The 15,940-nt window shown below is 35.9% G+C and overlaps 1 protein-coding gene across 4 annotated transcripts in view; it reads right to left on the reverse strand.

The window, feature by feature from the left end:
- The window catches only part of TASP1 (taspase 1), a 273,821-nt gene that overhangs the window by 182,600 nt on the left and 75,281 nt on the right, over positions 1-15,940 (reverse strand). For all 4 annotated transcript variants that reach the window (XR_005984419.1, XM_041732946.1, XM_041732944.1 and 1 more), the window contains one exon: positions 12,172-12,278. Coding sequence is in view for 3 of the 4 variants with exons in the window: in XM_041732946.1 (XP_041588880.1) it covers positions 12,172-12,278 (107 nt within the window). In the remaining variant the exon portion in view is untranslated. The remainder of the gene's footprint in view (positions 1-12,171; positions 12,279-15,940) is intronic.

Below are 15,940 nucleotides of genomic sequence, written 5' to 3' on the forward strand. Positions count from 1 at the left end.
CTGGCATTCTATTATTAATTATTACTACATGAAGGAAAAGAGACATAAGCAAAAATATAGAAGTGAGAATTTTCAGTAAATTCATGAAAAATCAAATGTATTTGGTAAGAGAAAAAGATAATTCCCAAAGAAAAATAATAGAAAACTAGATTGGGTCCAACTTCATGAGGATTTGTAAAGTCAGGCTAAAAAGTTGGATTTTAACCTACAACCAGAAAGACTCTATTAAAGTTTCTTTGAGAACAAGACCAATGCAAATATTTTTAAGGAAATGCATCCTGGGATAGATAATATGCAGTATTAAAGATGAACTCAGTAAAAAAAAATAAAAAAATAAAAAAATAAAGATGAACTCAGTAAGGCTAGAAGCAGGGAAGTCAGACAGATACTGCAACTGTCCAGTCATCGAGGATGAAAATTTACAGACTTGATGGTGGTTAATTATACCAAAAAAAAAACAAGCAAAAAACAAAAAATGTATTCATTAAACAAATGTTTATTCAGCACTTATTATATGCCAAACTAAGAAACCATGGTAACTAAAACAGATGACTGTGGACAATGACAATGACCCAGAGGGAGACACACTCTGAAGCACAGAGAAGGGAGAAAGGAGCTCTAGTCTACCTAGAGGAGAGCTAAATGAGTGACGTGCTCATGAAGTTATTAACTGGACACAGTTATGTATTTGTAACTCCTCTAGAATGTTCTGTGTTCATTTAAACAATGATTACTAAGCAGATGTTTTCCTAGGCCCACTGTGACATATTAGGCAGAAGAAAGCAATAATTCTCAAATGCTGGCCCAATAACTTATCCATCCCAAACAGATTTTGATTCAGTATATTGAGAGTAGAGCCTAAGAATCTACAGTTGTAAAATTCCCCAGATGAATCTAATGGTCTGCTAGGTTTAGGATATACTAGAAAAAAAAAAAAGAATCTTTTAAAGAGAGGATCCAGAAAGGGGTTTTGGACAAATTCAACACTGCTACTGAAAATAGATCAGAGGGATGCCTGGGTGGCTCAGTGGTTAAGCGTCTGCCTTCGACTCAAGTCCTGATCCTGGAGTCCCGGGATCAGGCCCCACATCAGGCTCCCTGCATGGAACCTGCTTCTCCCTCTGTTTGTGTCTCTGCCTCTGTGTGTGTGTGTCTCTCGTGAATAAATAAATAATTTTTTTTAAAGAAAGGAAGAAAATAGATCAGAGAATTATCAAGCTGGAAAGAACCATGGTAAACACCTGGTCCAGAATGCTGACTTTACATATTGAGAAAACTAAAGTCTAGAAAGGTTCCATGTTTGCCCAAGGTCTCTGGACTAGTCAATGGCAGACCTAGACTAGAACTCATGGTCCACTATGCCCCATCTCTTAGCCTGCCCTTCTCCCTCAATTCCTCAAGTAATCCCAGCTTCAGGTCTTAAATTCCAAATGGTTCCTGTCATCTGTTTACCAAAATCTTCAAGGCTGATTAGAGAAAAGGTAGCCCAATCAAGACTTTAACAACTCACAGACAGTTCTCCTTCAACTTAATTAAGCACTGGTTCTTGTCTTCTAATCCTAAAACACCCCTGTAATTGCTGTGTGTGTGCACACATGTATATACACACTGGTCTTCTCACATAATGGTTTATTCTGCTGGTCTTATCAGCTGTACATGTATCAGCATCACTACATCTACAATGGGCCAACTCAGGTCATTAGTGCCTAGTAATATCATATAAGGACATATTTAAAAGATCTGACTTAGAATCAGATGCATTTAATATCATGGCCTAAGTCAGTTTCTATAGGAAGGCTTCTATCTGTAGCCCCAATGAAAGTCCATCCACTGGAGGACTTTCTTTTAGGAAGGCTACTATATGGTGATTTCTACATTATATGCAGGATCACCTGGGATTATTCCAGTGATAATGAAGGAATGCTCTTTTCTCTCTCCACTAATTCTGCATTAAATTTAAAAGGAACTCTACAGAACTGCTAAATTCTAAAAATTGAGGGAGGATTTATAAGGCTGACAATATCTGATGCCAACTTATAAGTCCCTTAACCACAGGTTACTTTCATTACAAAATAAAAGCAGCAGTTAAGATTTGTTAACAATGACTTCTTGCTTCAATCTTATCCCACTTACAACTTTGAGACTCAACATAGATTTAAGGCATAGCTTGCCATGGGTTCAAGAAAGACTTGGGAAGAAACCCAATCTACTAGCTATTGAATCTTTATGTGAGAATTGAAAAGCTTTTAGGAAATGGGAAAATATTGCAATTCTCCAGCAATCAAAGGTCGGAAATTTTGAATTTTAAATAACTGATGAATTGACACAAAGTACAACAAACTACAGACATTTAAAGAATTCCTATCAAGTTAAACTGTAAAGGAATAGTGATCATCAGGCTCCATAACCTACATAAATGCATCAAGTGATGGTAATCTAATTAAATGGAATACATTTTTTAGAGGGAGGGGGTGGGGGCTAAAGGAGAGGACAGAGGATCTTAAGCAGACTTCATGCCCAGCTCAGAGTCGAGGCAGGGCTCAATCTCAAAACTCTGAGATCATGACCTGAGCTAAAATCAAGAGTCAGATGTTTAACCATCTGAGCCACCCAGGAGCCCCAAAATAAATACATTTACTTAAGTTATTGATGTATCTGACTTACATGTAAATTCTATAGGCTAATCCAGTAATCAAGATAGTCTTAGATGATGCAAATGTAATTTTTAATACATTACTCACAACTCAAAGTAATCACTTAACAGAATGAATTTTCAGTTTTATGAAAAGCTTAAATATATAAATTACTTTCTTCATATAAAGAGAAATCAAAGAAGTTTCTTCTGTTTACTCATATCTACACATTAACCATCTTCTTGAGAAACACAACAAAATTCCAGATCAAATAAATTTCTATAAAAGACTAATTACTCCTTTCCCTATACACATTATAGAAAGACATGTACACAAGTACAAATAGAACAATCTGAGAAAAACATGTTGTTTTTTGTGCATTTATTTTCTTTGATCTTAACCTACCTCTCACCCAAAAAATACAGTGATTTAGTATGATACAGTTAAGCGTTTACATAATAATTTCAAGATGGTGGATAAAAGAGAAAAATGTTACCCACAATATACTTCAAAAGAATAGAATATATTTATATGAAGCACACAAAGCAAGGCCCAACATTTCCTTTCTGAAACATGTGGCCAATTTGATGTCCCTATGTGGTAGCTAAAGAACACAAAATTAAAAGTTGTAGCATCTCTTTAGAGTGGTTTTGAACATACAGCATTGTATAAAGCACTGCAAAATTTTCTCAACTTGTTCATTAGAAATTGAAGAATGAAAGATATTCACAAAATGGAAAAAGGTCTGATTATCTTTCATTCCACTATCTATGCAAGTACTGCGTTACCTAAAAACCAATGAAATTAATTGAAAACTTAAATTACTTTGTAAAAGTGGTAAGAGAAGGCAAAGAATTCTATGGACATTCAACTGTTATTAAAGAAAAAACATGGAAACTATTCCAACAACATGCTTGTGAAAAATGAAAAGAATAAAAAAAGCCTGAGACATCAAATATGTTGAGATCAAACAATACCCCCAACATCTTTTAATACTGTAAGAATAAAAGAGTCCCTTCTAGTAATATCCAGGGCTAACTGTTTGAAACTGATATTTATGAAATCTAGATTATGGTATACATTGAGTCTGTTTGTTTTCCTGATGTGAGCATCTCCTCTTTGTAGCAAGTCAGTCAGCTCTGTGGCATGAGTCAAGAACAGCAATTGGTCAATGAGCTAACCACTTCATTCCAAAAGAAAGGTTTCCTTTCTCAAATACTATAAAGATTAATACTAACACAACTACTTTTTCTTTTTTCTATCAAAACAAAGCAAAAAATAAATTTAAAACATGTCATCACTTCATCACATATACCACAAGAATTACTGATACTAACAATGTGAGTTCTCAAGACAATATTGTTAGGGCAGATCCAAATGCCAATTTGCAGGAATGTGAAAAGACAGAGAAGCATGCTAAAATGCACCATGAATATGTGATCAGCAAAACTCATACTGAAGGAACCTCCACAGGCCAAATAGTTCAGGTTCCTTTACAGACACACAGTCCTCACTTTGCCTAGTTTCAATATTTACCAACGTCAGTTATCACAGTTTAAATATTATCAGTCACTCAACAACATGGTTCAAATTTCAGTTACCATGGTATATTAACTATGAATAAGTTGCATGAAGTACAGATTTCATTGCTAGCTCTGCAGTTCACAGATCACTCTGTAAACAAACATCAGAGGTTCATCATGATCAGTAACCAATCATGTCACTTCCTTCAAAGTCTGTCAGTGATGGGTCACTGTGCACAGACAGCAAAGTATGTAGCAGTGCTGCCTCTTTGTCACCTAGTGATAAATATGACATTTTACCAAAAAAAAAAAAAAATGATAATCAAAAGAAGGACTGGCCCAAGATGAAAGTGAAGCAAAGGAGTGATAATGTTGGAAGTAAAATTCTAATCAAAAATAAGTGAAGTTGGGCAGCCCTGGTGGCTCAGCGGTTTAGCGCCGCCTTCAGCCCAGGGCCTGATCCTGGAGACCCAGGATTGAGTCCCATATCAGGCTCTCTGCATGGAGCCTGCTTCTCCCTCTGCCTATGTCTCTGCCTCTCTCTCTCTCTCACTGTCTCATAAATAAATAAAATCTTAAAATAAAATAAAATAGTAAAATATAAAATAAATAAAATAAAATAAAATAAAAATAAATGAAGTTATAAGGAAATAGCTGACAGTGGGAATGTTTGACACTGGCACCATTCATCAAGATACGCTAGATCTACAGTCAGTGGAACTTAGTGAAGACAAATTTATTAACATAAACAAGGAATGTGGTTGTGATAAAAAGGACAAAGATGTCCCAGAGAAAATGACACTGGCAAAAAACTTGACATTAAAGTGACTCTATGAGAAGAACAAATACTATATGATTTCATTTCCATGTAGAATATAAAAAACAAGTGAACAACAACAATAAAACAGAAACAGACACATAAATACAGAGAACAAACTTGTAGTTGCCAGATGGAAGGGGGGTAGGAGATGGGCAAAACAGGGGAAAGGGATTAAGAGGTACAAACTTCTAGTTATAAGTAATTCATGAAAATGAAAAGTACAGCACAGGAAATATAATCAAAAATATTATATATGTGTGATGACAGTTGTTGACTATACTTACCATGGTGAACACTAAGTAATGCACAGAACTATCAAATCACTACGTTGTATAACCTGAAACTAACATAATATTGTATGTTAACTATATCTCAATAAATAAATAAACTATACCCAAAGAAGAAAGAAGGAAGGGAGAGAGGCAGGAAGGAAAAAAAAAAATCTCTGGGAGATATTTTGCAACATGGAAAGAGCAAAGCATAACAATGTTGAAAGCTGATCCAAAACTGAAAAGGAGTTTGACAATTCACCATGACGTAAAAAGGTACTCACTCCATATCATGTTATGACAAGAAGTACTCTTCAAACTACTCCTGGTAAGTTTTTTTAACACAGAAATAAAACACTTTAATTCTTACTGCCTCTAATGTGTTTCAAATTAGTATACTAAATAAAATTTAATTTTAGTTACTTTTAATCATTTCTCTATACATTTATAACGAACAATAATAGAGTTTTTAATATGTTAACAAAAGTGTTTAAAGGTCACGGAACAAATGTAATTTTTTTCTCATTAAGACCCCTTCACACACTTCCAGCTTGCACATTTTTATGGTCCAGTACTATCATGCAAAGTATGAACTGTCTATACATCTTAAGGGAAAGAAGTGAGTAAAAGAAAAATCTATAAGAGGTGGGTCCACGAGAAAGGGGAGTGGAACAGAGTGAACAATTACTATTTTTACTTTATACAGCACTATAGTTAAATAGTAAATTTTTCCTTCTCTTCCATGTCTTCCCTCTAAGTCACGAAAAATAAACATGCATTTCTATTAAAATACAAATGCAGGGGTAGCCCAGGTGGCTCAGCAGTTTAGCACCACCTTCAGCCCAGGACCTGATCCTGGAGACCCAGGATTGAGTCCCACATCGGGTTCCCTGCATGGAGCCTGCTTCTCCTTCTGCCTGTGTCTCTGCCTCTCTCTCTCCGTGTCACTCATGAATAAATAAATAACATTTTTTAAAATATATATATAAAAAAATAAAAATATATATATATAAATGCACTTACCAAGACAATACAATACAATCCCAGACAATAAGTTTATATCCTCATATTTTAATATTGTCTTAAAATCTATATATCCTGAAAAGTCAAAACTAAATGAGTTTCTCTTTGATTTATGTGTAGACTAGCTCCTTAACCCAGTATCAGTTCATAGTAATAAGGGGCATGTTTATTGTGGGGAAGGAAAGGATAAAAACTTTCTCCCCTTAGGTTATATGCTGTAAGTTGCCTACCTAATAACCACTCTCCTCCTTTTCCTTTGATGACAAAACCATTATTTTGTTTAGGAAGACAAAGTGTCCAGCAGCAAGCCATGAGCTTTGTAAGACTGTCATCAGGATAACCCACTCAACCTTCTAAGCTCTCTTGCAACCAAGAATAACCAAGTGACTGAATTGTGCCCCTTCTCCACTATTTCCCAAAAAAAAAATAACTAAGGGGAGTCTATAAGGAGACTCTGGAAAACTTTTGCATCCCAGATTTAAAAAGTAACAGATACATCTGGCAATAGTCTCCCCACCCCCATCATCTCGCTTCTTCTCACCTTGAATGCAGATGTGACATCTAAAATTGCAGGAGCCATATTACATCCATAAGGCAAAAGGCATGAGAGAACGGCCCAAGAGAATTCCAGATATGTTGGCTCTAGCATCACTGGAAACCTAAGCTATAGCCAGCAACCAACCACCTCCAAACTTTTTATTATATGGCAAACAGCCAGGGAGCAGGAAGACAAATATGCATATCCTAACCACAGTCAGGTTTTCTATTGTTTGCCGCCAAAAACATTCCATGGATTAACCATTCTTATTTTAAACTAAGTCAAATGTAAATGTAAATGATCAAAGACTGAGGAAAATAAAAACACTACAATTTAGTGAGGTGGCAAACTATTAAATATTTCTCTTGCTTTAATTTTTAATTCTATTAGTATTGTAATGTTGGTACAATTATTTTTTTTAAAGAAAAGCAAATATCAATACAACAAAAATTTCTAATTGATTTACGTGACTTTCAGGATTAAAAATAATTGACTTATTCTACCATATACTCTTCAAAATAAAGTTTATCTCCTTCAACACTGAGTAACAAAAAATATCAACATCAGGAAAGTTACCAAACACTCTATTCTTATTATATTTACATAACCAACTCATAAGTATATTACATAGCCACAACAAACAGTAGTCCTGGGCCTTAATCAATGCTGGGCTAACCAAAACTATGCTGAAACTACACACATAGGATAAGAAGAAATAAACTAAATACAGGTTGATTTAGAAAATAGCTATCTGTCCTTTCCTGTCATATCTCTAAAAAATTACTATACTTTCTCTTTAAAAGTATAATTTTCTGCCTCACTGGCTCATTATCTGGTGGTCTTTTCTTTCTGTGAGCATGTTTTATTATCTTTCCTACTGAGATAAGGCCTACTAAGGTTATGCACCAAATATCTATAAAACAAAGCCTCTGGCCAGCATCTTTCCTTAGTGACAGGGGCTTAGGTCCCAGGCATTTTTGTAGGCCAGTGTCAAACACAGAGCTCTGTATACATTAAAGCTCATATATTTTGAATATTAAAAATAGTTTTGCTGTCACTTAAGTCATCTAAAATACTCTATTGGAATGATGCCTGAATTCAATCTCTCCATCCACCACTACCTACGCTTCCTTACCAATCCCCCTTTCTCCATTAAAAAGACTCCACCCAGGGTAACTAATTTGGGCAGCAGTTTTCTTTCCCTTCCTCCCTTCCTTTTTCCTTTTCTTTGCTAAGTGACTTCAAGGATGAAGGTCACAATGGCAAAGACTATTGTGTCCAACTAAGTCAATAGCCACAATGCACTTGAACATCTACTATCACTTTTGTTCCCCATAACAGCCTTGCTATGGGAGAGTATCACAATTTTCATTTAATGATAAGGAAACTAAGCCTTTATATATTAAATTACTCATTGAATTCACAGACCATAACCGACAATGGTAGAGGCTCTTGACTTCATATCTCTCTCTCTTACTACCCCATGGCAAAACTTCTCAAGAGTTTTCTGCATCTTTGTTCTCCCTGATTAACCCATGCCACACAGCTCCACAGTCCCCTACGTCACAGAAACTGTCCTTATCTAGGCCCACAGTCTCCAGGTGCTAAATCCAATGGTCAGTCCTCCGTCCTTGTTAGCCCTTTTCTTAGCAGCACTCCACCCAGGTGATGACTGACTTTGAACCGCTCCTCTCTTGGCTTCCTAGAAACTCTGCTGGTGATATATCTGTCTCATTCACTGCATCTTCTATGGTTTGCTGGGTTTTCCTCTTCCCAACTTGTACATGTTGAATTGGTCCAGGGTTCAATTCTCAGACCTCTTCTCTCACTCCTAAGTGAGTTCACCTAGCCATATGTATTTATATTCCTTTTGATTCCAATAATTTCCAAGTGGGAATCTCCCTTCTGATCTGTCCATAAGCTTCAGATTCATATAACTCAACTCCACAGTTAATCTATATCATGCTTTTCACTGAAAGTCTTCCTAACCAATATGAGTGGTTGCTTAAATTTTTCAAAAGTTGAATATTCTCTGGGTAAAGTGGAGAATCATTTAAAAACAAAGAAGACATAACTTAAACATTTTCTTTTTATTTAAAACACAAAGGTTCATTCATTAGCCAATCTTTTTATGTAAGACCAAAGACTTTTTTGAATGCACGCCCACAACCAAATGTTCCGTTATCATCTTTCTTACATAAACTACAATGTACTGAATTGTCCCATGATTTCAAGTTTCATTTTATTTAAAATAGAACAAGAACATAAAGATACTAACAACATACCCAGAATGCTTTTAGATTTTTATTTTTCTCAATCTTTTACAGCTGGCTTGCCCGTACTTAATTCTATGGCAATTTTTTATAAACCAACTCTATTTTTTCAAGTTAGCTCTAAACAACAGTCATAGTTTTCAAGCCTACAACTTTCTTTTTAAACTCACTATCCATCAGTTTACATGACGCTTAATGAATTATATAATTACAATGATAAAAACAAGCATAATGGGGCTCTTGGTGGCATAAAATTCAACTGAGAGGAGCAGAGGAGCATGGTACACTAAAAGGTGGTCTATTAGCTTTAGAGTACTTAGGGTGCTTTTGGCATCAGGTAATATGTCTTATGGCGAAAATGTAAAAGTATTGGTTAATCTGAGTCCACTAAGGGGATATGGGTAAATTTCCACTTCCTACCTCTATCACCATGAAGCCATACCTCCTCTAGCCCTTTTCACCTCAGTAAATGGCAATACTCAGTCACTAAAGCTAAAACCTTTCATTCTTCTGTCTTCCTTACCAATATCTAAGGCAACAATAATACCTGGCTTTCCAGGAAGTCTCAAAAGAAACCCCTGATATATTCACTTCTCTCCAATTTCATCCCTATCAGTCCACACTGTCAACATCTTCTAACTGTAGTAACCTCCTAATTAGTCTCTTCACTTCTATTCTTGCCCCCACCCTCAATCTATACCACATGAAACAGCCCAAGACAATCTGTAAAATGTGAATAAGATAGCACCACTTCTCTACTTTTAACTCTTCAATGGCGACTCATTCATGAAATAAAACTGAAACTCCTTGCCATGGTCTACCTAGCTACATCTCCAGCACCTAGCTATTTCTCCAGCTTCATTTCACACCATTCTCCTCTTGCATTCTGCTTTAGGCACACTGGCCCTCTTCTCCATTCCTCCAATATGCTAACTCCCCATCAGCGACACTGCACATGAACTACATAGAGTGAGTTCTACTGACTGAAATGAGTTCTACGGACTCTTCATAAAACTCATTTCATATTTTTCAAATGTTACATTCTCAAAGAGATCTGTGTTGACCACTCTAACTAAAGGAGTCCTCCTTTGAGTCTCTCTTGTATCTCTCATATCCAAATTACTGTGTATCACATTATCTTGTGTTTGTGGAGGGGAGGGGGGGAATGGAAGGGTTCCTTCATAACAGTTACTAAACATAGTACCTAGCTTACTTAATTATATACTTATACATTTCTGTTTCTAGCCACTAAAATGTAAAGTTTCATTATTGCATGAATTTCCTCCACCTAGTTCACCATTGCTTTTCTTACTACCCATCTCAGTACCAAGAGTAACTGCTTAATAAATATTTTCTGTAGAAAACAATGAATCTTCTGAATAAGACCAGCTTAATTAATTCTCTAAGAAATCAACTGGTATTTCTCTGCATAAAAATCCAAAACTGATGTCAAAGAAAAAAAATCTGTATAAGAATGTTCAGAGTAGTTTTATTCACAATAGTTAAAATCTGGAAACAAACCAAATACCCAACAATGGGAAAATGGGAAAAACAAATTACAGTATATTCATACAAGGGAATATCGATTTCTTAATAAATAAAAAAGAATGAGCCAGTGATAAATGTCTCAAAAGCACTTTGTGAAAGCAATCAAACAGAAAAGAGTACCTTCTATATTATTTCAACTATATAAAATTTAAGACCAATACAAAACATCTATGAGCAGCAGTTGCCTGAAGAGGGTGGAGACTGGCTGGAAGGAAGCACAAAACAACTAGAAATGTTCTATATCTTGACAGGCATGTGGGTTACATGGGAATACACATTTATAAAAAAGATTAAATTGCTCACTGCATACAAATTTTATCACAATTTTTTAAAAGGTAAAAAGTCTTAAATTTAGTCACTCAGATATCATATGGGATACAAAAACCCAAGAAATGGAACAACACTACTATCCACTTTCACCAAGATCTACTTCAATGACCTTCTAATTTCTTACTCTTTTCTGGCAGAAAAATGAAAAGATTTAGACCAAAATGTTTAATTGTTCCTTGTAGCAACATACTGGGAAAATACATATCAGTAAGAAAGATAATTTATTATGCATTTATATAGAGTAAATGATATAAAACTATAACAGAAAGCAATAAAACAATGTATGAGCAATTATAGAAGGAATAACCAATAAAGAACATTAATGAGATGTCAAAGTACATCAAATGACTGTGATGTGAGACACCCATCATGAATTGTGTGCTAACAGACCCCCAAGCCACAGGCTGAACAAGAATGTTGTGGTTTTCAACTTCTTTCTACCCCTCAGAACACTTAAGAAATGCGACACATGGACTCATGATGCCATACTAATGCGTAAAATGCAAACAAAGAATGCAAAAGAATAAGAAACAGACATGTAATTAGAATGTAAAAATATCTACATGAATCCAATATACACATTTCCTTATAACACACTCTACCCTCTACACAGCCATGTTAAAAATCACTGTCTAGAGCTACAAGAACCAAAACAGTAGACATGGGCCACATGTAGCTACTGAGCACTTAAAATGTGGCAAGAGTGATGAGAAACTGAATTTTTTATTTTACGAAATGTTAAATAATTTTAATTTAAAATATATCCAATTATTAGAAAGTTTTAAGTATGTTTGGCATAACTTGTTATGTAAACCTATTTTTGAACTGTTAATTTTATTAAATATAAGTATAAACCAAATATTTCCAATGAAAACTTAGTATAACTGAAATGTGCTAGAAGTATAAAATATACACTAGTTTTGAAGACATAATACAAAAAGGAAAAAAGAAAGCTCAACAGCTCACGAATAATTTTTTCATTGGTTATACTTCTGAAGGGATATTTTGAATTCATTGGTTTAAATAAAGTGTTAAAATTAATTTTACCTGTCTCTCTTACATTTTTTTAAATGTAGCTACTGGAAAACTTAGAAATACATATGTGGCATCTGTTGTATTTCTACAAGAAAGTACCATTTTAAAGCTTACATGTCTAATTGCAGATTATAGATATCATTATGATACATTAATGATTATTTCAAACACCTCCTGACCTTTTCACTTGATTGTCTTCTTTTCTTTAGTTGAATGAAATCTGTTTCCACCCTTTCTGCCAGCTCTAGTTTCCTCTTGTTTCTTTTAAATGCAGCTAAACTGAATCCTATAAAAGAAACATTAAAAATAAAATTTGAGAAATATTAGGACAATGGGGTAATGAAATATCCTAAGGAGCCTTCTTTAAGAATGTTGCATAAAGGGTTAAAAGAAAGGTTTTTCCAAAGTACACAGAGGTGGTAGGAGAATAAGAGAAATAACCAAAGGTTAAAGAAGTATGAAAAAGATTAAATCCAGATAGACAAATGAGTCCTGAAGGTAGACGGTATCTAGAGGTATGTGTTAATGCATGCTACTGCCAACTTTGGTTTTGAAAGTCTCTGTGCATAAAGGAATGAAATCTGGGGACAATACAGCATGAGAAAACATATTAGAGATTTTCTACCAAAAAAAAGTAAGGAATTTCAAGGAGTAATATGCCCAGTGAAGGGGAAAACTAGTACACAAAGAAACAGGAAACCTTCAAGTTTCAGCAGTGGCTATATATGTAAAGGAGGAAAAGGTTCACTACAAATCCATGAACGAAAAGTAAATTCAGACAAGTTTAGAGGAGAATTCTTATTATCTGTGTGGTCTCAACACACATACACATACATGCACAAATGATCTTTCTGTTGCAGAGCTTCAAAAACCCATCAAAAATGACTACAAATACTCCCTGGAAAAACACATCTTAACTTACCAGACCTCAGAGAATTCCTATGTTCCAAATAACATGAGCCCATAGTTAAAAAAAAAAAAAAAAAAATTTACATGATACAGGAGAAATGAACCACCAAAAGTAACAGACTAACAGCCAGGCAAATATGAGAAAGCATAATATGACCTAAAAAAGCCTCAGATAGGGATCCCTGGGTGGCGCAGCGGTTTGGCGCCTGCCTTTGGCCCAGGGCGCGATCCTGGAGACCTGGGATCGAATCCCACATCGGGCTCCCGGTGCATGGAGCCTGCTTCTCCCTCTGCCTACGTCTCTGCCTCTCTCTCTCTCTGTGACTATCATAAATAAATAAAATAAAAAAAAATTAAAAAAAAATGTTTATAAAAAAAAAAGCCTCAGATATTGGAATAGTCAGACATATAATATAAAATATGTTTATGCTCACAGAAAGCTTTTTTAAGCTACTGAAAATACAATTAAGATACAAAAAATTGATGAAATGACCAGGCACGCTTAAAAAAGAATAAAGTGGAGCTTCTAAAAATAAAAAATAATTAAAAATTTTAAACTTCACATACAGATTTCAAAAGCCAATTAGATTCAGCTGAAAAAAAAAGAGAAATTATAAACTAGAATATAATGCTAAAGAGATTATCAAAGTATCTGAAAATGGCAAACTAAATTATTCAGAGTAATTCTCTTATTGAATTTACTAAAAATGTTGGATGAAATGTGAAGACACAATACCTTTAAAACATTAAAAACCTTATAAAAGTACCAAATCAATTCTGCAGGGAAACTAAGAACTAATGCTATTATTATTGCACTGTGAACATTTGCCAACCCTAGCACATGAGTTTGGTTAAATGGCATCAAAGAGAGTCAGGCTCAGAGCCCATTAAAGGTGGGAATTTCATAAGAAACACCTCCCACAATAAGCTGGTGATTGAAAGGGATAATGCTCTTACAACAGAGCATATTCAGAACTATAAAAATCTGCTCCTACCTTCTACTGCAACACCAAGTATATTCAAGCCAGATTGGGGCGGGGGGGGAGTGAATAAGTAGGAGGAAGAGGACAAGGATACGAGGACTTAGAAAAAACCTGAGAGGAGGGGCAAGATGGCAGAAAAGTAGGAGTCCTCAACTCATCTGGTCCCACAAACTTACCTAGATAACTTTCAAAACATCTTGAAAAACTACGAATTTGACCGGAGATTTAAAAAGAGAACAGCTGGAATGCTACACAGAGAAAAGTTTTCACTTCTAACAAGATAGAAAGGTGAAAAAAAATAAAAAAGAATAAAGTGGGGGAGGAGAACCATGACTAGCAGGGCTAAAGCAAAGAGGTGAAAACCTCTGGGCCATGAAAGCCCAGCCCTGAGAAGCGGGAAATTTTAAGATCTGCATCAGAGTTTTCAATGATGGAAAGGTGCTTGGCAGGGAAATTGGGCAGAATCACAGGAGGCATGGTGAAGCCTCAAGATTCCCGGAGTCACTATAAGAGGAGGGGCACCTGGGGGAAAAGCGCACGGCAAACTGCAGTCCGATACTGGTAAAGAGCTGGAACAATGTAGCCCTCAAGGGCATTTGGAAAAAGCCAGTTGGTTAGGTGGACCGGCTCTGGACAGAGGTGGCTCTGCCCCATTCCCTTCAGGAAAGGCGGTCCCCAGGAGTCCGGGGCCAGCAGCACAAGGCCCGAGATCCCAGGGTGCCCAAGTGGAAAATGACAACAATCCTCCATTTCCCTGAGATAGGTGGAAGCAGGGAGGGCACAGGACAGCAAGAACTCTCCTGCTACTAGGTACAGCACAAGCTGTGTAGATCAGTGTACCTGCCCCTGCCCCCAGGAGCACCTAGGCCAGTGTGCACTGGGAGACTGTGATTAGTTACTTCCAGGGAGCTGACTTCAGAGCTGGAAATCTGGCCACTACCATTGTTCTCTTTCTGCTTTGTTTCACCTTGTGCCTGGGAGAGGCAAGGCCTTGAGGGAACAAAGGCCTCACAGAATAAACAGCTCAGACTCAGCCCAGCACCTGGAAAGGGGTGGGGCATCCCGCCCAGGCACAGACACCTGAGAATCAGCACATCAGACAGACCCCTCCCCCAGAAGAACTGCTGGAAGTACAAGGGAAAAGCAAGTTTACTGAACAAGCAGCACTGAAAAGCTCCAGGACTGAGGGAAAATAGTATATAAAACTAGAGGGTCTTTTCTTTTTTAATCCATTACAACTCCTTTTTTATATCAGACTTAAAATTTCCAATATTTTTTCTCTTTTCCCACCTTAAATACAATATTTTACCAACTCTTCATTCTTAACTTTTCCCTTTTTGACTTTCATATTTCTACAATTACATGTCTTAGATATATTTTTCACTTCTGGATTCCCTTCAATGTATTCAATTTAATTTTGGTAGATATACAAGATATGGGTATTCGTTTTTTGTTTTTTCTAACTCATTTTGTTTTATAATGGTGGAAGTTAGTACCTTCTAACACACGACCAAAATATACCAAGAACCAAGTGAAACACACTGTTGGTTCATTCTGTGAGATTATATTCGTTCTTCCTTTCCATTCTGCCCCCCTCTTTTATCATGTTTATGTTTTTGTGGTCAGCGTTGGGTCTTTCTGTAAGTATTGTTGTTTTATATAAACTTCGGATTGAACATTTTCTAATATACAGAACAAAATACACTCAGAACCAAGAAGATCACCCTCTAGGAACCATCAGGTAGACTACATTCTCTCTCCACTACCACTTCCTCACCATGACCACCATCCCCCAGACCCCATTTTTTTCTCTTTTCTTTACTTTTTTTTTTCTTTTCTTCTCTTTCTTTTTGGTTTTTGGCCTTTTCTTTTTACTACTTTGTTTTAAAGACTGTTCTTCACTTTAGTGGTCGTTTTGTTTTATTTTGTTCTGTTCTTTTTCTTTTATTTTCGGGTCTCTGACCTCTTTGGAATCATCTAGGGTATATTTTACTTAGGTCAGTGTTGATATTTTTGACTCAGCCCGCTAATACAGCCACTCTGTACTGGACAAAAT

The sequence above is a fragment of the Vulpes lagopus genome, chromosome 18 (genome assembly GCF_018345385.1).
Source record: "Vulpes lagopus strain Blue_001 chromosome 18, ASM1834538v1, whole genome shotgun sequence".
Classification (NCBI taxonomy): Eukaryota; Metazoa; Chordata; class Mammalia; order Carnivora; family Canidae; genus Vulpes; species Vulpes lagopus.